Raw genomic sequence first — 27,120 nt, forward strand, 5'->3', positions numbered from 1 at the left:
TTATGCCAGACTTATAATCCTCTTAAACCTACTCTCTAGATGCGAGCCCATGCTCCTACAAATCCCATTTATTTAACATTAGCCTTAATCCCTCGCTCTCTCCCATTTCCCTGAAAAAACTCAGCCATATTAATTCTAACAATCTTACACCACCCATATATCAAAATGGTATACATTCTCACATTAGGAATAAACCTATGCTTCCTATTAAAAATCTCAACACCCCCTTTCACATATCCATATTTACACAAAGTATCGGGCAGAAAACAAAAAATAAGACTCGATCAAAGGCTCGTTCAGACATATAATTGTCAAGACTTTTGATAATTTCTCTATAAATAAGAGACTGTTATGTGATTGGCAAGAGAAATTCATGTTGTCCAAAATTGGATTCTTAAACTACCATTATACATATATCAAAGTTTCTCAAATGGGTGCTCTTCCATCTAAATTATAGCAAACAACTACTCCTAATCATAAAGATGGTACTAAACACCTAAGTGTTCAGGCCAGCTTGTACACAACTCGACTAATTCCACAGGTCCTGAAATAACAATACCCAAACAAAATCTTGTACCTTGATGTTTGACATGGATTAATTACACTTTGATAAAATATACAGTAGGCAGAGAGTACTTGCCCCAACCAAGAAATCATTGTATGTTGAAGATATATATATCTTCTCAATCTAGCCAATAAATAATATTCTTGCAACCTCCTTTTTCGTTGCTTACATTTGATTTAGTGGGGAAAAAAAATCTATACATTCAATCCTCTTTCGAATTCCCCAGTTAAATCATCCAGACTGATGACTCCTTTTCTCTCTGTTGCTTTCTCCATCCTCAGCGCGATGAGCACTGAATTTAATTCACTAATCTGCTTCTGTAGTTTCGCTCCTTGGTCTGGTAACCTTGAAACGGTAACCTGTAAACAGAAAACAAAGCAAAACTGAGAAACAAGAAGCAATGGCACAGCCGGCTTGAAATGGTGCCTGAAGTAAAATAAAATTGAGATAGCATGGTAGGTTGAATCCATTTAACAAGAATAAATAATGCCTTCAACAGTTTGGGCTATTCATAGAATCATAAACAAATCTGGCTGCCTAAGCAAATAAAAGCACAACAAAAGGTCAAAACAGTCTTCATATTTTATTTATGAATTTTCAACATGTTTTGGATGGCAACTCTCAACCCCTTTAATGTTTGTAACTCAAGCAGTTTTATCTACCTTCTCACTTGTCATTTAAATCATACCTTATTTCCAAGTAATTGTGACAGCCGATTGATTCTCTCTAAGATTTCAGATTCTGTCAGTTTGCCCACACTATCTGGAGAAGAGGTTTTCTTGTTCAGATTTACATCCTTGGGATTGAAAGCACGAGCAGCCCTGTCAAGTGTCAACTCTTCAGAAACTAAATAACATGTACTAAGTACCTCTAAAAAATATTATGATTATTTGTTAAAGATAAATAATCGAACTTAAGGACCATACCCGTCAACATTGCGTTCAAGTGAATAGCTTGACGATGAATTTCCCACCATTGTGGACACTTTCTTCCTAAACCCACAAATAGAGTACCATAGCACACCACATTCAAAAATTAAGGAACGAGGATAGTGAATCCATATGCTTTGCATAACTAAAGTTTTCAAATGCAAATATAAGCTTATACTCCATAGGATTGAATCCAAAATTACAATCAAGGGTAAAAAAGAGTGAACAGTGGCTATATTTATTTGAAATAATGATTTGAAATTTTTATATATAATCAATGGAACTTGGAACCAAATAGTATAGCAAAATAATGGCAGACCTATAATCACAATACAGAAAGCCGGTAGCTCCATAATTCGAACTACAAATTGTTTAGATTAGAATCAAAGGGGAATTCTGCAAACAACGAGGGGTTTTGAATTTTATGAAATGTTATTTTCATTTTATCTCAGCTCAAAATATGCAAGAACAGTACGCAATAAGCAAAAAGAGAAAAATGAGGAACTACATATTTATAAGGAGCAAATAAACGAGTTACAAGTGTGCTGTACCCAAAAGCAAGAAAAGGGAATTCACCTTATCTCATCCTCTTCTTCCTGTGCAAGTTGTACAGTTTCTGTCTTTGAGAAGAGTAAGCTGTGGTGACTGACTCCTGCTATACCTTGACTCTCCAAGAATTTTATGTGGGATTCCAGATACTCATCCCTACAGCAACAATAGGATAAATTAAGAGTTAAGATGGCAATGAATTTGCATGGACAGTCATTGCAATTGCATAGATTCATAACCAAACAATTCCCAAAAACTTATGACATTCCCTAACTTCTACTCTTCCAAAGATGAGTAGATGAACAATCATTATGGATGAAAGGTGATAAACAGATAATTATCTTTAATACAGGCCTATGACATTCCCTAACTTCTACTCTTCCAAAGATAAAGTAAACCCTAGTGCAAATAGACATTTTAGGAATTTAAAAACACTACTAGTACTAATGGGTTTCTTGGTGAGTGGAAAATCAATGATGAAACAACTCAAAAACTGGAGATCCTACTGAAGCAAAACATTGATAAACATAGTCCAACTTCACTAATTAGAGAGCGAAAAACAAATACGCATAAGTGTAGTGGCCACTAATAGGCTCTGTACATTTTGTGCTGGCTGTCATGCTCTTCATGTAATTGTTGCTGTGTGAGGGAAATATTAAACCCCTGCTTAGGGAGACTGAATAGCTCCCGCAGATCCTGAAAAAAAATCAATTGAACTTTTAAAGGCAACATTGCATGTTTCAAAATAGGTGCCAGGAATATATTCCATTAAATCAACAAATAGAAGCATAATATCTACATACCTGCTGGCTAAAGTATCGAATTTGTTCTTTGTTTTCAGTTGCTGTTCTAAATAACCCCCCCTTGAATATCTACACCAGAAATTTTTAGGAGTTAACTTATTGTACTAATGTTTCAATTTTAAACATTCATGATTCAACCCATGCATCTAAATAATGTCCAAAAGTAGATTCTTATCATGTGTACAGTTCAGATGACAAATTAGAAGGATCCCATGTAAAGATTTTTTCCACAAGTAAATTGGAATCTGAACTTCAATGGAACAACAGATTATTCAAATCACTTGCATGCAATATAGTTTTCCAACCACTTGCAGAAATGTATTGAAACCATGTGAACTGAGTCCCAGAAACACCTATTCATGTCTTGAAATACAGTATAGCACATGAAAACACTAACAGCTACCAACAATCACTCCACTTTGCAAACCAGAATCAGATATCATATATCTAGTAAATAATACCACATGGCAGCAATAAATAAGACGTAAGACAAGCATTAAACCTGCTTTCTATAAATTTTCTCTTCAACAGTTCCACAAGTCATTAATCTATATACGACCACATCCTTCTTTTGCCCAATTCGATATGCACGATCAACACTTTGGTTATCCGTGCTGCAATGAGAAAGAGAGATGTATCAATTGACCCCATAATTACACCTAGAAAATTCCAAACTAAGGCCCATAGAGAAAAGTAGAAGCAAATACCACTAAAGTGTTTTAGAAGTCATGCACATAACTCTAAAACTGAAGCATCAAGAAAGTGGCAGTCCTTGAATGGGAAATAATAGAAAAGTACGTGAAACACCCAAAATGTGTTGAAAGCAGAAAAATTCTTTGCATAGTTTAGTGGCCAAAGTTTAGAATGTAGAAGTGCATCTGCCTTGCCATTTAAGGATGTTCCAAACATTTCCACTTATTTTTCAACATGCAATATCCACAGGCTGCCAATAAAAACAACAGATAAAGAAAAAAAATAAACGTAGTTTCCCACAGGCATGGAGGAGACATTTTATGTCAAATATAAACACAATTACTGATATTTATAAACTCCTGCAAAATCTGAATCTTTTTGGCAAATCCTTTTGAAGTCCTTAGCAAATTTACCAATCCTAGATCTTATGATGTAGTCCGTTCTTGTTCACTGAATCTGAGTGAAAGAAATAAGCTTAGGGAAGAACCTAGGATTCCAAGCAGGATCAACCACAATCACACGATCTGCTTTTGTAAGTGTAAGACCAAGACCGCCAACCTGAGATGTTAGCAAAAATATAGGAGCACCATTTCCTTCTTGGAAGTCCTGAAATGATTTTTTTGGGAAACAAAGAGTTTGAATAAATATTTCATTTATGAAAACTAAAATCTAATGGTTTTGACATTTTAGGAAACTTACATCAACAATTTTTGCTCTATCAGTAACTTTCGTCGTACCATCTATGCGTAAGAACTCATAACCATTGGACACCAGAGATTCCTATAACAGCAAAAAGATAGGTCATGTGTCACCTTCTGTAAAAGCCTAACACATTAAAGAAAAGTTACAAAAGAAACTTGCAAATTCTTGAATTTTACTACAAAAATATTCTAGAAAACATAGTTTTGAGTAGGCCAGGGATTCTTAAAACATCAGCTATAAGGACAGTAAAATATGTGTTCTTTATAAAACAAAATAAAAAAATAGATGATTTAACTAAAACATAAATGCAAAAAAAAGCAGCATCAGTGAACATCTAAAGCAAACACAAATTATATGTTCATATATTTAAGATATAATTTCATGCATAACTACTGATGCCAGAATATCTCAACTTTGAATTTGAATAGTCAGATTTAATTAGATAGAACAAACATAAAAAAAATTATCAGCTTCCCCTACTGAATTGAAATATTTTGTCAGCTTTCATGTAACATAACATGTGCATCTTGAATTTATTGCCCATAATACTTAATTAAACACAATCCAAAGGTAACATGTAATATTACACACTGAAAGTGGCATCATAGTTTCCAAGTGATGGCACATAAACAATAAGACATGAGCAATTGACAGAAACGAAGACAAGCCAAATTCCTGTAGGTTAAACACAGCGCCAAGGCTCTTCCAAAGTTTGGAGATTTGCTGATCTTCTAGAAGTAATAACATATGCTTGTGATGATGTTGTCACTAAATTTTATCCAATGCCAAGGACTTATCCCACTTATTTGCGCATTTAAACCTTTAAGTTTTCTAATGCTATCAGCAACATTTGTGAAAATTCAGAAAATTAACCAATGACATATTGCATTCAAAGCAACAAAAAGTTCGTGGTATTAAACAAACCTCGATGAGATTAAGCATCTTACGAGTTTGAGAGAATATAAGAACATTGTGTCCCTCTGGAATTAAATTATCCTGTGAAAAAAATAAGCACATGCATTCAGCATGAATTATTAAAAACTAAATCAAAATCATCAACAGCAATTCTGAGACATCACTAACCAGTAGTGACAACACAAAAGAGATCTTGCAGGAGATGTTGTCATGCTTCTCTTGAAAGTCAGTTCTTTCAGCAACATCAGCAACATGCATGGCCAATTTTTCAGCCACAGCAACATCTTCAGGATTTAGCATGGACTCCATTCCCTCTAACAAATCTTCAGCCGCTCTTTTTGTCAAGAGAAGCGGGTGATCACATATTTTCTTCAATATCTACTCCAGGGAAAATGGTGATTGATTATGTAAGTGCAACCTAAATATCAAAGTGATAGAGAGCAGTATAATTCTTCAACAATATTTGAACTAGTCATTAAAACTTATCAATTAAAGCCCTACCAAAAATCTTCCAAATATGAACCAAGAACAGAGAACTAATGGAAAAACCTAAATGAATAAATAAATAGTATTTAAGAAGTAAAATGCAGAGCTTCTAAGAATATAATAATTAAAGAATTCCCCTTTAATGCAGTTTAAAATCAAAATTTTCTTTGAATAGAATTAGTCGAGCAGCAGCTCAACTCAACTACAAATCAAACAAAAAAACTAGAGTCGAAGAGTAAAGCACCGTTAGTGCAGCCAATGGAGAGCCATCGAATGCTGAGAGAACAATCTCGCTTCGCAAAAAGGCTTCATAAAGTTGCCGCTGACACAACAAGGGATGCAGTTGCTTGATTAATTGAATTTATGATATATGAACTGAACCAAAGATATGCAACCACACCACACCTGGCAAGCAGTTAGTCTAAGCCACACAATGATCTCATTCTTTCGGGAAAGTTTAGCAGTTGTGGCATCATCTTCCTTGAATACTTCATTCTTCATACGGCGCAAAAAGTAAGGTTGAATGCGTTCTCTTAGTTCCTGTAAAATAAACAATACAGGGATATCATTAATTGACTTTCATATAATTATGAATTACATTCAAGCACTTCAATGAGAAACAAGAACAAACAAGAGGCAAATGCAAAAAGTCTAAATGCATGACATTACAAGGTTTAATTGAATATATAAACTGGGTCCAAAAAACAGTCAGCTGAATATTTCTGAATATTAGATAATCTGTAATCTTTAATAATGTTAGAATGAACAAAGTTTGTTGAAAAGTATGAAGTCCAACAGCCAGCCTTGCAACAAAAACGGAATAAATAAAATGTTAATACAAATTTATTTAGCTTGATATATTTTGATCAATTAAAAATTATGTCACCAACTGCATGTAAAGAACATTACAGCAATTCACGATTAGGAGAATTCTAAAAAAATTATCAATGAAAAAATATTAAAGAAACAAGATTCAAATGGTTGCAGTCTCATCATTGATGAACCTTGGCCAAACCATATGCATTGCTTTTGGAGTCTTATAAAACCTATCATCAGACAACATAGGATGAAGGCAGCATTCAGAGATTTTTAGGTTCTTAAGGAATATTTATAAGCAAGCATGGCTAACCTTTCAAAGCTAACTTTTCAGTCTCATGTGAATTTTAACACTGCCATATATTTTATTCCACGATAAAAAATAAGCAAACAATTAGTAGATTGTATCAAATTGTGATGCAATCCAAGCTAGGGTGTAGCTGGAAGGAGAAAAATCCAAAGCCATTAAAGAAATGCTACCAATCATAAATAGAGTTGAGAAGTTACCCTGTTAATAAACACGTCCTAAATACTAGAATGAGGGCAATGCCTAAGACACCAGTACAAAAACAAGAACCTTTAGAGTTTAGACTAGAAAACATGGTTCCTTGAAAGCCTGACTGCGCTGATTTCTATTGATTGATCGACAGAAACATATATCCAAACTTCTACATTTTTCAATTTCAGCTGTACAAGAAGAATATGCCAACAACTGCACAGAAGAATAACCAAAACTATTTGTATTTAATGCCATGATCTCAAAGAAAAAAGAAAGAAAATAATCAACAATGGATGTACCAAGCACAATCCAGTACATCCAAATGCATTACCATTGCAACTGTTGAACCAATACGCTTCTCCCTATCAGAAGCATTTTTTTCATTTCCACGAAGTATGGGATGCTCATATGTTTGCTTAAACCTAAAGAAATGCAAAATTTGATGTCATAGGTAAGCATGAACTTATTATTGAAGCAAGCTGAAGGATTAGAAGAACAATTACCACTTGTTATCACCAAGAAGGTCAGGACAACAGAAGTTGAACAAAGCCCACAATTCCTGTTTCAAGTAACAGGAGTACAGCGTTGAATATCTAGAATTTCCTGCATGTTTTAATTTATGAAAAGAGCAAACAAAAGTATGAATTCTAAGGATGATACCTTAAGATTGTTTTGAATCGGAGTGCCACTAATGACAATACAATGAGCACTCGGTATCTCAATCAAACTTTTCGCTCTCTGAGTACTAGGATTTTTTATGAGATGTCCCTGGAGAAATATAACAAAAATTTAACACTCACTTTAAAGCAGAAACTTCAGAGAAAATAAAGATTTCTAGTATACAATTGATTCCTGCATGATTTCAATATGTAAAAAGGGCAGGTGTAAGTTGTAACACAGCCTAAATTTAGAGCTTCGAAATCTACCTCATCTAGAATCATATAGTCCCAAATATAACTATCCTCACTTTCCTCGTCAAGAAAGTAATGGTCCCCTCGTAAAGATTTTGAGTTGTTCCGCACAATATCATAAGTTGTGAGAAGAATTCCTTTGTCCTGAAACAAAAAGATGAATTAGCACGATAATCAACAATAATGAGAAAGATCGCCGAAACCCCATTACCATCTCCATGGAAAAGCAAGGTTATGCTATATGCAAATAAAAAATTAATTGAGAAAGAAGATTTGATTCAAACTTCCAAGAGACTAAACAAATCAGTTCAACTCTAGAACTTCACAGAACTTACATCCACGATTGAATTAGTACCTTATTTCAACTAAACTTGGCAGAATTTAACTTGTTTCAAGTCCCTAGGTCAGATTAAATTTAAAGCTTAGATGTGTTTCTCTCCTCTTATTTGGCTGCAGGTATCAAATATGAACTATCTGGACATTAAGAGCTGCGCACGGAAGAATAAAAGGTATAAACAATGAGAGCACATGTAAAACCTGAAGTATATATTGCAGCTCATAGTCCCGAGCTTTTAAAGAGGTCCCAAAGTATCTACACGGAAGTGCAACGGATAATTAGCACTTATTAACAGACCACTATCCTTCGATGGTAAGACAGAAACATTTGAACTTTCAAAAGACTTGAGTCAAACCGCCTCACTCTCTAGTCTTCCCAGAAAGCCCCACAACAGATAGTTCTTTAATCCAATGAGTGAGCAGTGTTTTAGGGGCCACAACCAATACCCTCTTAATCAATTTCGAATGGAAGAGACCTGCTAGAAAGCTACAAATCTGCAGAATAAAACAAACGAAATTTAATCCATATAACAGTGGAGTCCAACGTAATTATCATTATAAATTATTGTAGGCACTTCCTCACCTGCATCGTTTTTCCCAAGCCCATGTCATCTCCTAAGATTCCACCCTTACCCTTGCAATGCAAAGACCAGAGCCACCTTAAACCTTCACACTGATGAGGATACAGCATTTTTGCAATTTTACCAGGTAACTTGTAAGTAGATTTTAGTCCAGGCAAGATAATGGAACCATCATCCTCTGACTCTGCATGATTTTCCAACACAGCAGTCTCAGATTCATCAGATAATACATTATACTTGGCAATGGCACCGGGTCTCACAACTTTCTTGACCACCCTTTTTCCGGTCAAAACCACACAATCATCTTCATCATCCTCTGATTCATCTCGAAGACTAAGCACCGAAGACCGTCCTACAGACCTCAATCTCTCATTGAACCCATCGGGTTCATTTTCCTTCACTCTTTGATTAACTTTCTTAGTCTTCTCCACCCTAGTTACATATTCATCATGGTTAGACTCAATCTGCACATCACTTTCATCTTCTACAACATTGGACACAAAAGGTTTTCCCACAGGGACTAACTTTTCATCCACCCTTCCATATTCTTTCTTCTTTAGCCCTCTACTAACCTCATTATCAAATGACTCACTCAATAAATCACCCTCCTCATACTCATCCACAGCACTCTCATCATCACATCCACCATTTTTAATAGCATCCAATGAGGAATCAGACGGACTAGAAGACAAAGAAAACAAAGACTCAGCACTTGCATATTCAACCACATGAACTTTCTTGACCACATTATTATTTTCAGGAACTCTCTTTTTCTCAATTGACAAAAGGTCAAGCCTTGAGGTCAAATCACTAAGAATATCTTTCATCTCATTAACACCTTTATTATTATCACAATCACCACCACTTTTAGACGGAATGGGTGAATCAAAATCGGCAATATCATCAAAACTAGAATCATCTTTCACTTCTTCTCTACTTGCATCATCCCCAGAAGATACTTTGCAAAGTCTCCGTCTTCCTTCAATCCTAACCTTCGTAGGCTTTTCTTCTTCTGAAAAAATAATTTCCCCACGTCAAAACCCCAAAAAAAAAATCAAAACTTTTTAGCTGTCTCATCTACGGGTTTGTTAATCAATTTAAATAGGATGAATATGGCAGTCAAATTAGGGATTTTACCAGGTGAAGAATTAAAATCAGTGATTCCACAGAATTTAGGGATATTATCATCCTCTGATTCTGATTTCCAAATACGACGTCGTCCGTCGAACTTCACGTTGAATACGCTCTCTTCTTCTTCCTCTGTACACCAAACAAATCGATTCAAAATTTCGACACCCTAGAAACCATAACTCATAAAATTAAAACAAAAAAAAGGAGTTGGAGAGAGAGGGAGAGACCGAAGGACGTTACTGGCGGCGGAGGCGGCGGTTGTTTGGGAAGAGCAGAGAGGTCTTGAAGGAGACGATAATGGCGATCGTTCAGACTAACTGGTTTTCTGTGTGTGCTTTGTGAAAGATCCGCCATTTTTATTTTTTGGAGAGAGAGATTGCAAAGGGAGAAATGTGGCGTTTTAATATAATGTAAAAAGAAAGTATCCGTTGGGTATATTATAATTGAATTTGAATTGAATGGTTTTCCCGCTTTTCCCGCTTGCTTCTGTTTTTTTATTATTTTTAAAATTGTATTTATTTTAAAAAAAAATGATATTTTTATGATTATGATTCAATGATGTTAAAAATAAATAATATTTTAATATATTTTTAAATAAATAATATTATGCATTATAATATCAAACACTTAATTTACTTATTAGATAGGTGGTCTGCATTACGCCACAAGCTTAACCTATTTTTTCCAACAACAAAAAATGTCAACAAGATATAAATATTCTTAAAAAAAAAAAAATGTGATTCTAGTGATTAACTCGATTGGTTTAATAAACTTGATTAATTTAATAATATAATTAGAAAAAAAAAAAGATATTGACAACAAATGAAAAAAATCACTAATAATTCATTACAAAATATCAATATTATTAAAATATATTTTTATAATATTCTTAAAGGTCATAATGATTTAATTTGTTATCAAAGTGAAAATTAAATGAGAACATGATAATTATATAGAAAGAAAAATAAAAAAAAATAAATCTTAATTTCTAGTAAATAAAATATTGAATGAAGAAACTGAAAATAAAATAATTTAAAAAAACAAACAAGAAATTAACTTAAGTCTATAGGAGTTAGCATGTCAAATCTATAATTTAGTTATAAGAGCGAGATAACCTCATGGAAAATAAATCAAATAAAATTATAAAGCTTAATTTTTAAATCAATCTAATATTGAAGGATAAAATTAAAAAAAAATAACAACAAAAAAGGCCCAAGTCAATCTTAGTCAACCTGTTAAATTCATGATAACACGAAATCAATTTAATCTTATAAAAAAAGTGAGAAAAATAATAAATGTTAATATCCAACTAACCTAATATGGAGGGACAAAAAAAAAAATAAAATAAAAAAATAAAATTAACTCGGCCTAAACCTTCAAACCCCATGAAAGGATCATGAAGCTAGATTATACTATAAAAAGACAAACATGAAAAAATAACAATGCCAAATTCATAACCAATCAAAATAATTGAGTACTAGATCATATGGGATTCAAAGTCCCAAATAAACTTATTCTTTTTTAAAATTTAAATTTAATTTTCAGCCTTCCTTGATTTTGAATCCTGTCCTATAATCACCAATAAAAGGCCTAATTCTCTTTGTAAGCATTTCTTTGTGCTCGTAATAAAAATGGTTACTTTGGTTTTTATGCTTTATTAGAATTGTGATTTGTGCTCTCTGAGGCTTTCATCCGGACACGGTGTAGTTGCCTAGACCAGATATGCTTCTGGGCATAGTTATTATTGAACTAGAAAATCTCATTTGAATTAAAAAAAACATAATCAAACCCGGTTGAAATGTGACCCGGTTTACCTAGCTAAATATGGTTTAAACTCGGTTAAATCAAGATTTTTTAAATAAAAATATATTATTTTGATTAAAAAAACATAATCACTAAGGTTAACCCGATAACCTCAATGACCCGAACAGGAGAAAGTGTCATTGAACATGTACAGTCAACGAGATGTTTGGTGATCTTGAATAAAAGACCAACTAGCTAGAGCAAAAATAGGACTGTCAGGAACTTCGAGATAGCAAAATTACTGGAAACAATAATCAAACAGAGGATTAACAAGGACAAAGAGAACATATTAAGCTTTACATTGTATATGCATTGATTGAAGATTGCATTAACATTACTTAATTATCCACAATTTAAATACAAGAACATAAAAGAACAGAAACCAGGAAGTCTGTCTTGTATTTGAAATTTTCTGACAGGAAATCTATGAACGGATTGAACAAGAGAAAAAATGCCTATACCTAAGAAATCTGTGAAAGGAAAAAGAAAAAGAAAAATGCCTAGTAAATCTGGGAAGGAGAACAAACATTCTTGAAACAATCTCAAGATCATTATAATGACAGATACATAAATCATTTTTTTCTGTATTCCATCCATGATCAGTGTAGTTTTATGCAACTTTGTGTAATGTTATGACCAGACATTTATGTGTGTAGCTATTGGATTGTAGCAAGGACATGAACGGCTTCCCTGGGGAAAACAGATCAAGGATTGGATTGAGGAAGCTCCTCTCTTCATTCAAATCATCACCACCTTAGCTCAACGAATCAATCAACATGCCATGGATGAGGTCAATGGCAATTCACTCTCATGTGACCTAAAAGAAATGTTGATTGAATTGCTTGCTGATAAATTCCTCTTAATTGCAGTTTCTCCATTGCCGCCACCACTATCATTTCTCTCTACCATCACCATGGGCCCTTCAAACTCATCCTGCCTTCCATCTCCTCCCGGATTTTCGATGTTACCAGGCTCGTTATCAGTTGCTGCATTTCCTGTCGTGTTAAAAACATTTGTATGACCACCTCCTGCATCACCACCACCATTAATAGAACCAACGGCAATCCGAAATCCAAAGATTCGAGAAAGAATTCGATAGAAGCATGTGAGTACCCAAAATAGCCAAGGCAGGCAAACCAGGGCTATACCTGCAACAGGAAACCAAGCCCTAGATGGGTCTGCAGGGAGGACAACGTACATAAGCAGCAAGCTGCCTCCAGCAGCTATAGTAATAAACAAGAAGAAAGAGACGAGCCATATAAATAAGCGCCCGGAAGTGGGGTCTTCTACAGGCATTTGTGTATTGAGACTTGACGGACAAGAAGATCAGATGATTATTATTTCCTCTTTATCCTCATCCATTTTTGTTCATTGAGGAATTGGTGTATGTGTGATCAATGAGAGAATGTTATTTTGATCTTTCTGGGATAAGGAAGAATTCATGAGAGACGACGATGAAGATGAACGCTGCTGTTCCTTCTTGTTAATTGCATGCATAATGAGGATGCCTCATCAGATTTTTCACAGGGTGGACATATTCAAATCTGTCTTACGTAAAACATGGTTAGTTTTCGAACCAGGACACACCACAGACAGAGACAAGGGAGTGGAAATCGGGTAGGATTTGCTGTTATAACAGATCAGGCTATTAATTTCCAAAATTTGTGCACCCTACATAGCTCGTTTCTTAATTTTTATACCTCAGGGCATATCTATTTTTAGCTATACACTATTTTTTGAGGCGATAATGACACAGCTTGAACCTAAGATCTCCATCCCTCTTGCCTGTTCCATGAAATGAAGCATGATTAACAACCATTGGAGGCATTCCAAAATCTCAATCTCAACCACCATGTTCGCTTGCTATACCACCAGCATTATGCTCCACCACCTCGTTATTATTCCCAGCATTCCCTCTCCTGCAAAATAACCTCAGTTAACATGCACAGCTCATTGTTCATTGCCTCATCAATTTGTATGAAATTTTTTTAAGAATTTATTTGTTTGCATATCATTTTCCAAGTTTAAGGCAATCTAAATTTCGACCTGTACCAAATACAGAAAAGCATCACTGATAATAGCCACTAGCCTAGCCATGGGATTCGTTTCTCCGTCAGACATGAACCTGCTTATCATGCACTCAAACGACTAAAAAATGCCCTGAAATAACAAACATTTAACACCTGAGGACTTCTTTTCTTTATGCTATGTTTTGTTTCATTTCCTAAGGGCATCTCTTCACCTCTATTTCTAGCAATACCGGGTATAACTGACTAGTTGTGATTTACATAATCCTCTTTTCAAAATTGCCGAGTTTGCCGAATGACCCAAAAGGGCCTCTGCAATCCACTCAGATGCTTGCTTTCTCTCCTCGGTGTCAATGGTTCAGTAACCAAATTTATAGGAAAAAGGTTTATGAGAGAGAGCACCCAGTACAGAGGAGCCTCGATAAAATAAAGAATAAATGCAGGGCAGAACAAAATATATCTAGCTTCCTAAGATGACGAAAATATGGATAAGGGAACTTAAAATGACCAATATTCCCTGAAATTATTTGCATGCAAAGCTTATGAGGTTGGATCATAAAAGCATACTTCTTTACAAGGCTGCACATTCTGTAGCAGACAATGGATGCGGGACAACTATCACCAGGTTTTGCAACAGCAGCGAGGGGGAGAAACAGGGAGTTTCATAGGTCCTGGCACCAAACAAATTTATCAAAATTGTCACCCCATCATTTTGCAAGGCTTTAATTGTTGAAAGTTAGACCCATTCTTCAGCCAAGTGATAGTGAACTACTATGAAAAACTGATAAATGAACATAGCTCCAAATCTGAGCAGCAGATGATATAAGCATTGAATCTCTGACCCATTGGAAACATTCCACAAGCTCAACGTTTTTGACGAAGGGACACTGGACTCATGATCAGTTTCTATTATGACAGAAGTCTGCATCTGGTGTCTCCTCTGTTCCTGAGCTTTTCAGCGCTTGGCTTCAATAATAATGAGAAGAGCCGTAATGTCAGCAGGGCTCACCCCACCCTCTCTGCTTGCTTGACCAATGCTTTGTGGCCTGCCTTGAACAGTATAATTTACTATAACCATATTTTGTAAGAGCACTCGATGCCAGAGTCACGGCTTGGGGGCTCGGAAAAATAACAAGAATTGGTGTCGTGGTGATGCTTTCTCAAAAAATTATGTCCAGTGGTAGGAATATAGAGGATAATTTCAAACTGTAACAGGACAATCATTCACACATAAATGCATTCCCAGAGGTAGGAGGTTTGAACTATGGCAATAATCTTGCATCAAGAGAGGCTTGACCGTGTTAGTCTTCTGAAGCCAAACAGTTCTTGTATTGCAGCTCTGTTAGCAAAGCCTTCAATTCAAGTGGTCGTGACCTACTGAAACTCACCTGTAACTACACTACATATGGATCTTATGAGAAACAATACTTACGTTGCTCACCTACAAACGGCAATTTCTTCTGTATTTATAAGTTGGCTTCCGATTTTTATAGTTCATTGATCCAATTATTGGTCATAGAAAATTTAATGGAGTTGAGAAGTTGTCTCACGGATTTGAATTTCTCATGTAAAGGACATCTTTCATGCCCGAAAATTCTAGACAATTGACATTTGCTTCATTTGGTATATATGAATCTAGGATGACAACAGTGGAGAATTTATTTTCTCTCAATTCTGACTTGCTCAGAAACAGCCAAAAGGATAGCATCTTCTCAATTCTCATAAACAGCCAAAATTTTGTGTAAAGGTTTTTTTTTTAGATCTGGGGCAATTTTATCGAACAGTGGTAAATCAATAAATTTACTGTACACAGAAAATGAAATTACTAAACCAACTTTGCACAAATTATGAAAGATAATTTTATCACAACGAAAATAAAAAGACGACTTTACCTCTCATATCTAGTGAATAATAATTTGTTTTGGAGCTACAGTAACTTGTCACTCTCTCTCTCTCTCTCTCTCTCTCTCTCTCTCTCCTTGTTAATACTGCTTTGTCTTTTTTTAATGCAAGTCACTTGTCGGAAAAGTCTTTTCCCCACTATTTATTAGCAGCACAATAAGGTGCTCTGTCTACTAATCTGTGTCCAAAATATAATAGCTTAATTGAGAAATGGCAGGACTGTTCGACAAACAAGCTGATCTATACTTGGATGGAAGGCCGACTTATCCAGCCCAATGGTATTCAATGCTAGCCGATCACACCCTTCACCACTCTTTGGCTTGGGATGTTGGCACTGGCAATGGCCAAGCTGCTCTTGGTGTTAGTTCTCTCTCTTTCCTTTTCTTTTCTCTAACTAATATATTTATTCCTCAAGTTTCTTGCTTTCTTTTTCTCTCATAATGATTAGATGATTGTGCTGTGTTATTCAGTGGGTCAAATCATCCTCTCATGGTTACCTGCCATCTTATTATCAGATGGAACTCCTTGATTTAGTCTAAGATCAGTTATATTGATTCTGCACCTGCTCTTTATGATTTTGACCAAGAATAAGGTTATTTGATTCAATCAAGAAAACTAAGTTTCTTGTTTTAGGCTAAAGATTTCATGTGTCTATATATCCACATGAATTCAATTTCGAATTCTTGATTTTATTTCCCTTTTGATGTTGTATCTCTACTGATATATATTTTCCTCAACTGGGCCAAAAGGTTTGATTATTAGCTTTAGATTGGTATTCTTTCTCTAAAAAGAAAAGGGAAAGAGTGAATATATGTTTCTAAATAAGAAAACGATCAGATGGGCCTGCAGATTTCTCTTTGCATCTCTAGGTTTAGAAGGATAAGTCGTGTGTCATTGCTACTTGATTGCTGTGATGGTGTTTTAGTTGCTAATACTTGATCTCACATAAAGTATTGCTTCCCAATTTGATTGTTTGAATTTTGATAAACAACTGGAAGATTTCACCTCATCTAATTCACGTTGCAAGAAAAAAATGAACCATTCATCTAAACCTCTTACCCCAATAGTAGAATTGAATGAATTTTATTGGCTTTGTTTGGTTGAAAAGCGGTTGTTTTCTGGTCAAAACCTCAGGCTGTTGTAGATTTTCTCATTAAACGGCTGCCTCGTGTAACATACTACATAGACTTTTTTGCACACAAGTGTTCTGCTTACATTGGTGGAACACTCTCTCTTAAAGCTAAATGAAGTTCAGGCTCTAGTTGCTTTCTGCCATTTCATCTTGTATGCATTGTGGTGAGTGAAATGGAACAGTTACAAGAATCTTCCAACTTTGTTTTTCTGAGAGAACAAAGTAACTGAAAGGTGATTACCAACTTCAGTATTGATCAGTAGTTTAGCCTGCATTAATCCATGGATTTATCAAGATTGCTGGATCATTGTGTTTAGCTTTTCTTGGTAGCTAGGTTGCTGAGCACTATGAGCAAGTAATTGGAACTGATGTGAGTGAAGCTCAATTAAAACGTTCGATGACACATCCACGGGTTCGATACTTCCACACCCCATTATCCATGTCTGATGATGAGATAATAAGCTTAATTGGTGGAGAAGATTCAGTTGATTTGGTGACTGTAGCACAGGCTGTGCACTGGTTTGATCTACCAAAATTCTATTCCCTCGTTGAACGCCTTCTAAGAAAGCCTGGAGGTCTACTTGCTGTTTGGTGCTACAATGATGCTGCAGTGAGTCCTGCATTTGATTCAGCATTCAAGCGATTTCATGACTCAACTCTTCCTTTTTGGCACCCGAATGCGTTTCTCTCAATCGAAGGTTACAAGAGACTTCCATTTCCTTTTGAGAGTATTGGTTTGGGTTCTGAAGGGAAACCACTGGAACTTGACATCCCAAAGGAGATGTCATTTGAGGGGCTTTTGAAGATGATCAGTTCTTGGTCAGCAGTCGTTACAGCCAAGGACCAAGGTGTTGATTTGCTGTCTCCGACCGTTGTTAAGGAGTTGGAGACTGTTTGGGGTGGATCTGAACTGGTTAGGTCTGTCATCTGCAAGGCTTTTATGCTTGCAGGAAAAGTCAGGCTGTGAGATTTTCTTTCCAAGCTTCAATGAGGAGAAAAGTTTATTGAAATAAAGAATTCCCGCTTATTTGCCTTCTCCTATTATATTGACTTGTCTTCTTGTTCTTCCAATAATGTTTGTATACTTCTCATCAATTTTAGCAACAGCTTCATGCATGAGTATTGTGAGTGGGTGAAAGAGTGGTTGTGGTTATTTTTAAAAATATTTTTAATTTAAAAATATATTAAAAAAATATTTTTTATAAAAAATTATTTTTGATATTAGTGTATGAATCTAAAAACATCAAAAAAAAATATTAATTTAAATAAAAAAAAATAAAAAATTTTTTTTTTAAAAAATATTTTTAAAATACAAAAACAAATATGAATTTTATTTACTTGTATTATGTGGAGACTAGACTTAAATTTCTCTTTTACACTTGAAAAAAAAAATATTCGGTAACGAGAATTTTTTTTGCTGGCCAATGGATAAACACTAAAACATCTCAACCCATCTTCTTATTTATTTCATATTCCCAATATAACTGTTTTGGAGTTATTTTGATATTATACAATCAAATTAACTAGTTAAAAAAACAAACTAGATTTATGTCTGAAATAAAACATCATCTGTTTTACTTAGATCCCAGAGATATAGGTTATTGAAAAGTTGATTTAAAAGTATTTTACATCCCAAAAATTCATTTTTCAACAATATTTTAAATAAAAAATAATTAAAAAAATATATGAACCTAAATAAACTTATTTTTACCTTTAAATAACCTAAAAAGACTATTCAAAAATAAAAATAAAAAATAATAATGAGAATCAATAATATGAAGATCAATTATTTTAATGATTAAAATTATTATTTATTGATAGTGATATGTTAACAACCCTATAAAAAAAAATATCAAAATTTAGATGTGCGGGTCTAGTTGGCAATTCAGGTATTTAAAAAAAAAAAAATTTGTTGTTCAATTTCATTGGTTTTTTTTTTTTTTGGTAAATACGCGCACCACGACTATTGGCGGTGACAGGTCTTTTTTTTTTTTTTTTTTCAATCTAAAAACTGGCCCGCAACGTGTGCAGACCATTGATCTAGATGCTGAATAAATCGGGGCCACTTTAGCCGCAGACCTACATTGCAGGTCAAATTTCCCACCTTTAAACAATAATTATATCAGTAGAAAATAAGGATCATTTCTTCCTTATAAATCCAGCATCTTCTTCAAACAGACTAATGTAGGGGAAAAAAAAAAAGAAAAAAAAACACGAAGATAGCTACCACAACTATAAGAGGATTTATATACACGAAGAAGCTTAAAAAACATCTTTTTATATAAAATTATCAAGATAAATTGTTTTTTAAAGTAATAGCTGCCTTTATTATTTAGCAAAATTCTAAGGATGAAAAAGAAGATGGGATTGAGTTGAAGTTTGAAACAATTTCTAGCCATTGAAAACATGGTTTTGTATTGTCAAAACACAATATGAGAATTGAAAGGTCTTAGATATGATTGTTATGTTTGAGAAATCGATCCCCATGAACAAGAGATGCAAAAAAAAGAAAGGGAAGATGGCAGAGAAGTTATGAAAAAGAGCATAATTAAACTCTGTCAACTAAGATTGATCTGGTAAACTTGCTATAGTTAGATTTTAATTTGAACTAGTTTCAACATTAACAGACGTCTTCCTGAATTGAGTTATAGATGTTGATGTTTCTGCCTAAATTCACACGGTGAAAAAGCAATATTTCTTCCCAAAATGAAGTGCTTTCTCGGTCTTCTGAGGGATTTTTTTTTTTCTTATGATGTTGAGTTCATGGTCTGCAGGCATTACAAGCCAATGACCCAGCCGTGGTCCTGTGGAGCAGCTTGTAGACTGGTTAGATCCGTCCTCCACGAGGCTTTTATGCTAGCGAGAAAAGTTAGGCTGTAAGGATTGTTTTTTCAGCATTCAACAGCGAAACATTGACTGTTATGGTTACTACTTCCCTCCCTCCCATCGTTTGTAGTTGGTTAACTTGCAGATAGTAGCTCAAGAACATGAGTGTGCACAATATGCTTTGTTTGTGAATCAAAAAGATTAGGCTGGTTTTTTAGCATTCAACAGCGAAACAATATTGATTGTTATGGTTACTACTTCCAACTTGCAGATAGTAGCAAATAATCATATCAGAATCAAGAACATGATTCCCAATGTGCACAAATATGCTTTGTTCTGTGAATCAAAAAGATTTAACAGGTTTGTTTGGCAAGCAGGCAGCAATGTCTTTGGCTGCAAGGCCAAGATATCCAGGAAAATGGTTTTCAAGGCTGGCTGCTCTCACCCCTCACCGCTATTTGGCTTGGGACATCGGCACTGGAACTACTAACGGTGTTAGTTTCCCATGATCTCTCTTTAAGACTCAATAACTTATAAACTACATATATTAGCATACTTTTCCTACCAGTACAATCCAATGTCTGTTGTTTTCAGGTTGCCGAGCATTACAAGCAAGTGACACAAGTGAAGAACAGAAAAAGCATGCTGTGCCACATGCCCAAGTTCAGTGTTTTCACACCCCATTATCAAATGTCTGATGATCAACTAGCAGACATAATTGGTGGTGGAAATTCTGTTGATCTAGTAACAGTTGCTGCAGCTTTGCAGTGGTTTGATCTTGGAAGATTTTATCCTATTGTCAAGCGCATTTCTGAAAAGCCAGGACTGTACTTGCTGTTTGGGGCTTTGATATAAACACCATCCAAGTCAACCTAGAATTTGATTCTCACTTGTGCAAAGTTTTTTGAAACAACTTTTATTTTTCAAAACCCAAAACTCAGGTATTCAATTGATTGTTACAAGAAACTTCCATTTCCATTTGAGGAGGTTGTCAAGGAGCTCGAGGGTGCTTGGGATGGTACTGATTTGCTTAGAACTGTCAACTAAAAATCATATATGCTTGGATTTGGCTTTTCATGGCTACAAGAAAAGTGAAGCTGCAATCAGAAATAATGTTTCGTTGCTCTATTATTGATGAAACATCAAAGAAATAATGTTGTTAAGGAATTGGAGACCGCGATACTGCAGGGCTTTGATTGGCAGCTTCTTTCATGGCTTACCAGAAGAGTTAGAAGCTGTGAAACCTTTTATGCATGAGTAAAAATTGAAGCTGTAATACCAGAATAATGATATGCTCGTTGAAGTTTATACATGTACGTACGTACTGTTATTTGTGCATTCATCATTCTATTACTCTAAAAAATCAAGTATACTTAGTTTTTCTCACTCAAATTTTCAAGGAAAAAACATTTTACAACGAAAAGCATTTTACGTTATAATACTAAACACATTAGAAGTGAATTTCATCATTTCTTACGAGGAGTTTTCTGTCGAATTGTTATTATTATTTTTATATTATAAATTTATGTTTATTTATTAAAGAGATACCATTGAAAGCTTTACAACCACCTGATTCAAAAAGGTTGTAGGTTTGGCCATACGTTATTAGTCGCTACCTTAAGTTAAATAATTTTTTTTATTGGGCGGGGTGTCATACGTACATTTTTGACCGACTTTTCAATTACGTAGAAGATGTAGACATGCTAGGGTTTTTTCTCTAAATTCTCCAAATTTCAAGTCGTCACTCAATTGAATAGTCAGATTTGGCATGAATCCTATAAAACACAGTCCTTCATTCACTCCTAAGAGCATTCAGTTTCAGATATAACATCAGAATTCACAAGATTTAGTATGGCAGATCATCTGTTCAACAAGCAGGCAGCTATATATTCGGAGGCAAGGCCAAGATATCCGAGCGAATGGTTCTCAATGTTGGCTGCTCTCACCCCACAGCACTCTGTGGCTTGGGATGTTGGCACCGGCAATGGTCAAGCGGCTATTGGTGTTAGTTCTCTCTCTGTCTCTCTCACTCTTCAACTACAGCTAAAGATATCGAGATATCATCGATCTTGGCCACTGCCCACTAGTCATAAGCATCTTTCGTTTCATGCATTTACTTCTGATCATAGACTTAATTATTACTCTAGGCATGCCTGATTTGGACGTGGAATGTCTTCTTGATATATCTATGAACTAATTAGATATGGCAACGATCATCAAGAAGAAATCCGGATGTGTTGAATGATTATTCTGATAGAAGTAACCATAAATTTATTTTCAGGTAGCTGAGCAATACAAGAAAGTGATAGCAACAGACATCAGTGACGAACAACTAAAGCATGCCATACCACATCCCCAAGTTCAATACGTGCACACCCCGTTAGCAATGTCTGATGATGAACTAGTGAGCTTAATTGGTGGTGAAGACTCAGTTGATCTGATTACTTCGGCTACTGCTGTGCAGTGGTTTGATCTTGACAGGTTCTACCCGATCGTGAAGCGTGTTCTACGAAAGCCAGGAGGCATAATTGCGGTCTGGTGCTATGGTAGCATGGAATTTAGCCCAGAAATTGATGGTATCTTAGGGAGGTTTTTTGAGCTAGGTATACCTTTCCAAAGCCAAAGCTTCAAGATTGCATTACAGTGCTACAAGACACTTCCATTTCCTTTTGAAAGTGTAGGTGTTGGTTGTGAGGGGCAGCCTCTGGAATTGGACATGCGAAAGGAGATGTCGTTTCAGGGACTCTTGAAGTTCCTCAGGTCACTTCCGGTGGTCCACATAGCTAAGGAACAAGGTGTGGATTTATTGCCTGAAGAGCTTCTCAAGGAATTTGAGAGGGCTTGGGGCGAGCCAGAAATGGTCAGGACTGCTATCTATAAGACATACATGCTTGCAGGAAAAGTCAAGCTCTAGATGAAAACGCTTGACGCAGCTGTGCTTCTCCTCCCTTCAGAGGTTTGAGCTCCATTGTACTTCAATTAATGCTTGTTTAACATTCAAGAATAATCAACAACGCCTGTATTTGTACCTCGCCAATTTCACTGTAGTTCTTGAATGCTCCTATGATCTTTTTTTTTAAAAAAAAAATCGTTAATATCAGTTGAATTATAACTCGTTGATCGTCTTTCTTGGACTATATGATTAACCAACTCTCCGATGAAACTTGAACACTTAGCAGTCACAGATCTCCTCAAGAAATCTAGCTTCCGTTCTATGTATGGTTTTATATTTGGGACATTGAAGTTAAATTTGCCTAAAGAATCGTGTCCTAGTAGTCTGAAATTAAGATTGAGCCCCCATGCATGGACCTTCAAAAGGGCACAGTACTTTAGTTAGAATTCTTTACACAATTTTTATTAACAAGGTGCAACAAGCAGCGTCTCATATCATCCATTGACCAAATTATATGCAACAATTTCGATAGAGTTCATTGGTTATCACTATCCATACAGGAAAACTAGGATACTTTGTCGGCCTAATTCGCTCTTACATGCTTCAACACTCGAACTTTCAGCTTAATATATTAATGGATGCCGCCGGGAAAACGGAATCGCATTACAGAATTGACTTCTGAAACCAGATTGTGAAGTTGAAAAATCAACAAAAAGCCAGTCTTCAGCATGGGTGCCGGCAGGGGGAATTCACCGGAGAGTCTCGAGTCCATATGATTCCAATGACTAAACCAATAATCTTGTCCATCAATTGTACAATAACAACAGCAATAACCACTTGACTTTAAGCTTTCAAGTATCCTCCATCGTCAAACTATGATATTTATAAATACGTTAAAACTCATTAAATAAAAATTCAAGCAATTCAAGTTTATTAAAAAGCTTCACACAAGTTAATTTTTTTATTTTCTTTCTCACTCTTGCATGTCACTTCTCCTGTATTTATTGATTTAAGTATTAGAAAGTTGTTTATTTACATTAAAAAACTTGTTTTTACATGAACAACTAAATTCAAAGACATGCCTATTTTCACACTTCATTCTAAGACATCCATAAGAAAAGTCCAATTTAATTTTAAAGTTTTTAGGACTTCATCTGCTACCAACTGAAATATTGTCACCATCCAATGCCTAAGAATTATTGGTAGCAGCACTCTATGCCTCCTACACACAGTAGAAAAGACACCTGTAATGCAACTAAAATGATAAGTGCCCACGCAAACGACAAACAACCTATTCAAGCGGGTTATAACCATCAAAATCATTTATTATTATTATTACTTATATACTAAAAGAGGCGGGACTTTCACTGTATATTTGTTACTGTGCAAGATTTTGTTATTTTTAGTTTTATCCTTAAACTTTGTTTTTGAGCGATCCTATTTAAAAAAACAATTAATTTCAAATTTTTTATGAAAAGATAAAATTAAAAGATGAGGGATCAAAATGAAAAACACAATAAACATAGATAATGTACTATTTGAAAACATTCACTTTCATCTTCCAAGTTATACAATCACGCAAATTATACAATTACGATCGCTTGAAATTTTTCCAATTCCATTTTGGCACAAAGATTTTGTTATTTTTTGGTTCCTAGTTGAGAGAGAAGAGAGAGGGGGGTTGCCGGATTCTGACGATAGAAGAAGAAGCATGCATTTGGCACCAATTGAGGCATCAAAATGAGGGATTTTTGTGTTAAAATGTTTCATTTGATGCAAAGAGTACATATTAGGTGTTTTTGTACCTTAAAAGTTCGTGAAAAAACATATTTGAGCTCATGTTGATTTTTTGTTACTGGTTGAGTTTAGTTTTTGAGACAGTTTTTTGAGGCCATGAATGGGTTTGACATGGTTTTTATGGTGTTTTATAAGTGTTTTGAGTAAAAAACAAGTTGCAAAGTAGGTTTTTGGATAAAAAAAAACATTGACTCAAGGCACCTTGGGTCTGCCATGGTTACTATGAAAATATAACTTTAAAGAATGCATTTGAAAAAGAAATAAAATGATGTGACCGGTTAAAATACTAAAACAAAAAAAAAGGACAAAACCCTCTTTTTTATTTTGTTCGGAGGGCTTTTTTTAAAAACAATATTGATTTTTTTTGGTTATACATTTAATTTTTAGAGAGGTTTTTCTAGTTTATTTATGGTTTTTTTTTTCTTTTTATATAGATAAATTATATTTTTTGAAAAATAAAAAATATTTTCAGATGATATTTTTAATATATGTAGCCTTAAATGTTATTCTTTTTACCCTTGCATTTTTAATATTAACTTTGTTGTTTTTTTTTATTATTATTATTATTTCGGTGACAATTCTTTTTTTGGCATGTTTCCATGATTATTTTTTGTTTAAATTGGTCCATTAATTGTCATTGTTTGTTCTTTTATTTATTTGTGGGTGTCCGAGCCATTAGATTAATATTCTGCAAATTGAGCATGTAAAGTATCGCGGGGTGACAGGCGTGCACAATAAAATTTGTTTTTATAACAAGCCTTAGTTTTTTATTATTATTTGATTAGATTATAACTGGTTTGGTTATGTCTACATCTCAAGTTACCTTTTTTTACTTTTTTAAAATACACTTGCATTGTTCGAGCATCTTTTTTTAACCAATAAAAAAAATGTTATGGTCTGAGCATGCCCCAAGCCATGAACCTAGTGTCTATTATTTAATTAGTGTTGTGTCTTATTTTGTGGCTTTTATTTAAAATTATGAAAATAGTTTTAGGAAGTTAGAAATAAAGAATAATGATAGAAAAACTACCAATCAAAGTCATGGGTGATAAAACTTGGGGAATCTTTTGAAAACATTTTTTAATTAAAGAAAACAAAAAGTTCTCCAAATTTTCTTTAAATAATTGAAAGGATCCAAAGGGAAAAGCAAGGAAAAAGACATTATTACCCATTAATGAAAATTAGCACGCGTTTGTTAGAACTATTAATTTCTCAAGATAGTCTGCGCGTGGAGCCATGAAAGTCAGCCTCTCCTTGCCATTATCACAATTCACAGCAATCCCTACCCCACGCATCCAAATCTCTTTTTAATTACCAAATATTTTAAAGTGGGGCCATCATTCAATAACTTTACTCATTACAATCCGACGGTCAAGGATCATCAAAGCCATGAGAAGAGGCTATAGCGACGTTCGTTCTTAATGGTTATACAATGCTAGAAAGACAAACCAAAGTAGTAAAACCCCTCGAAGTTTCCCTCTTCTTCTTCTTTTTTTTCCCCTGATTTACACTATATTTATCTAGAACTAGAAATATTTATAGAAATTATTTATTAATACCTGAGTTAGAAACATGAAAAGAAAAATAAAAAAGAAAAAGAGAATAAATTTTTAATAATTTTAAATAAAATTAACAATGCAGTTTACCTCAGGTAGAATGTTTAAAGGGTAATAACATCTTTTTTTTTTGTGGAAATCAATTTTTTTATTATAAAATCTCTGTTAACCAGTTAGGATTTCCAGTAATTATAATATTAATTAATGATTACTTAAACTAAATATTTTTTTTAAATAATAAGATATAAAATATTTTATGTTTTTTTTAATTAAAATTATTTTTTAAATCAGTTGGCGTGATGTGCAGATATGAGATTCCCTGTGGCATGCTAGGTAATCAAATTGAATCAATGCTTATCAAGTGGCCATTCATATATTGGTTAGCGTGCTCTAGGTTCCCGTGAACTTTTGATTTCTTTTTCAGTGATCCTTCATGAAAATAAATAAATAAATAAATTTTTTTTTTCTAAAATTACAATTTACAACTACTCTTACAAGTTGGTTTCGATTATTAAAGACTATTTTTAAATAAATAAACAGTAATGAAGTTTATGTTGCAATAAAAGGAGTGTTTTTTTTTTTATCACTTTTGCTAAAAAAAACTTAATTGTAGAAAAAAGTTATTGTACATTAAAAAGGTGTTTCAGAACTACATCGTATCAAAATCTTTTTTTTTTCTTTCTAAATAATCTTAAAGGAAAAACCACTTGTATTATTTCAATGCATTAAATAAAATAATTTTTGGTTGAGGGTTGCTTGAAAATCTATACTTTTTTAAAAAAAAATTAATTAATCCTTTTTGCATTTAAATACAAATAATTTTAAGAGGTATTTTTGTTTGTTAACACCATTTAAAAAAAAAATTAGCTAAATAATACAGTTATAAAAAGTTTTGGATGAGATAACATAATTTGATACTTATCACAATTAAAAAGCATGATATTTTAATATGAAGCTTAATAAAAAACACAGTATTTCAAATAAATTATTAAATGACTTGGCACAAATCACAAAGAGAAGAAATTTCTCTATACTATCGGACCAAATAAAAACTTAACAAATATTGGTGTAGTTTATAAATAAATAAAGAAAAAAAAGATATATATTTTTATATTGAAAAGAAACACTTTCTCCTAATATATAAGTGTGATTTTTTTATTATATAGACTTTTCTAGTGGGCTTTTAATACTATTATATAGATACTTATAACATCTAACACTTGGAACTTGGAACTTAATATGCTAGTGAGATTAATTTATCATTGAAT

At 34.1% G+C, this 27,120-nt stretch overlaps 5 protein-coding genes across 5 annotated transcripts; 3 read left to right on the top strand and 2 right to left on the bottom strand.

Annotated features, from left to right (window-relative positions):
* Positions 1-530: 530 nt before the first annotated feature.
* On the bottom strand, positions 531-10,301 carry LOC118043492 (protein CHROMATIN REMODELING 24). Its single transcript, XM_035051489.2, has 22 exons — positions 10,144-10,301; positions 9,923-10,045; positions 8,788-9,797; positions 8,569-8,699; positions 8,406-8,460; positions 7,884-8,012; positions 7,618-7,725; positions 7,461-7,516; positions 7,289-7,379; positions 6,048-6,182; positions 5,887-5,964; positions 5,325-5,534; positions 5,166-5,237; positions 4,239-4,319; positions 4,027-4,145; positions 3,349-3,460; positions 2,847-2,915; positions 2,645-2,739; positions 2,071-2,199; positions 1,492-1,557; positions 1,254-1,386; positions 531-924 (listed from the first exon to the last, which is right to left on the bottom strand). Exons 1-22 carry the CDS (start codon positions 10,268-10,270, stop codon positions 760-762), a joined length of 3,294 nt encoding a protein of 1,097 aa, XP_034907380.1. The 5' UTR covers positions 10,271-10,301; the 3' UTR covers positions 531-759.
* Positions 10,302-12,490: 2,189 nt separating this feature from the next.
* LOC118043493 (uncharacterized) lies at positions 12,491-13,015 on the bottom strand. Its single transcript, XM_073410343.1, has one exon. It carries the CDS (start codon positions 13,013-13,015, stop codon positions 12,491-12,493), a length of 525 nt encoding a protein of 174 aa, XP_073266444.1.
* Positions 13,016-15,741: 2,726 nt separating this feature from the next.
* On the top strand, positions 15,742-17,824 carry LOC118043494 (uncharacterized). The gene is made up of 2 exons (XM_035051491.2): positions 15,742-16,008; positions 17,115-17,824. Exons 1-2 carry the CDS (start codon positions 15,859-15,861, stop codon positions 17,745-17,747), a joined length of 783 nt encoding a protein of 260 aa, XP_034907382.1. The 5' UTR covers positions 15,742-15,858; the 3' UTR covers positions 17,748-17,824.
* A 2,165-nt stretch (positions 17,825-19,989) lies between these two features.
* Positions 19,990-20,653, top strand: LOC118043527 (uncharacterized). The gene is made up of 3 exons (XM_035051541.1): positions 19,990-20,100; positions 20,201-20,433; positions 20,548-20,653. Exons 1-3 carry the CDS (start codon positions 19,990-19,992, stop codon positions 20,651-20,653), a joined length of 450 nt encoding a protein of 149 aa, XP_034907432.1.
* A 698-nt stretch (positions 20,654-21,351) lies between these two features.
* LOC118043495 (uncharacterized) lies at positions 21,352-22,662 on the top strand. Its single transcript, XM_035051492.2, has 2 exons — positions 21,352-21,610; positions 21,888-22,662. Exons 1-2 carry the CDS (start codon positions 21,458-21,460, stop codon positions 22,518-22,520), a joined length of 786 nt encoding a protein of 261 aa, XP_034907383.1. The 5' UTR covers positions 21,352-21,457; the 3' UTR covers positions 22,521-22,662.
* Positions 22,663-27,120: the final 4,458 nt, after the last annotated feature.

The sequence above is a fragment of the Populus alba genome, chromosome 7, assembly GCF_005239225.2.
Source record: "Populus alba chromosome 7, ASM523922v2, whole genome shotgun sequence".
NCBI classification, from domain to species: domain Eukaryota; kingdom Viridiplantae; phylum Streptophyta; class Magnoliopsida; order Malpighiales; family Salicaceae; genus Populus; species Populus alba.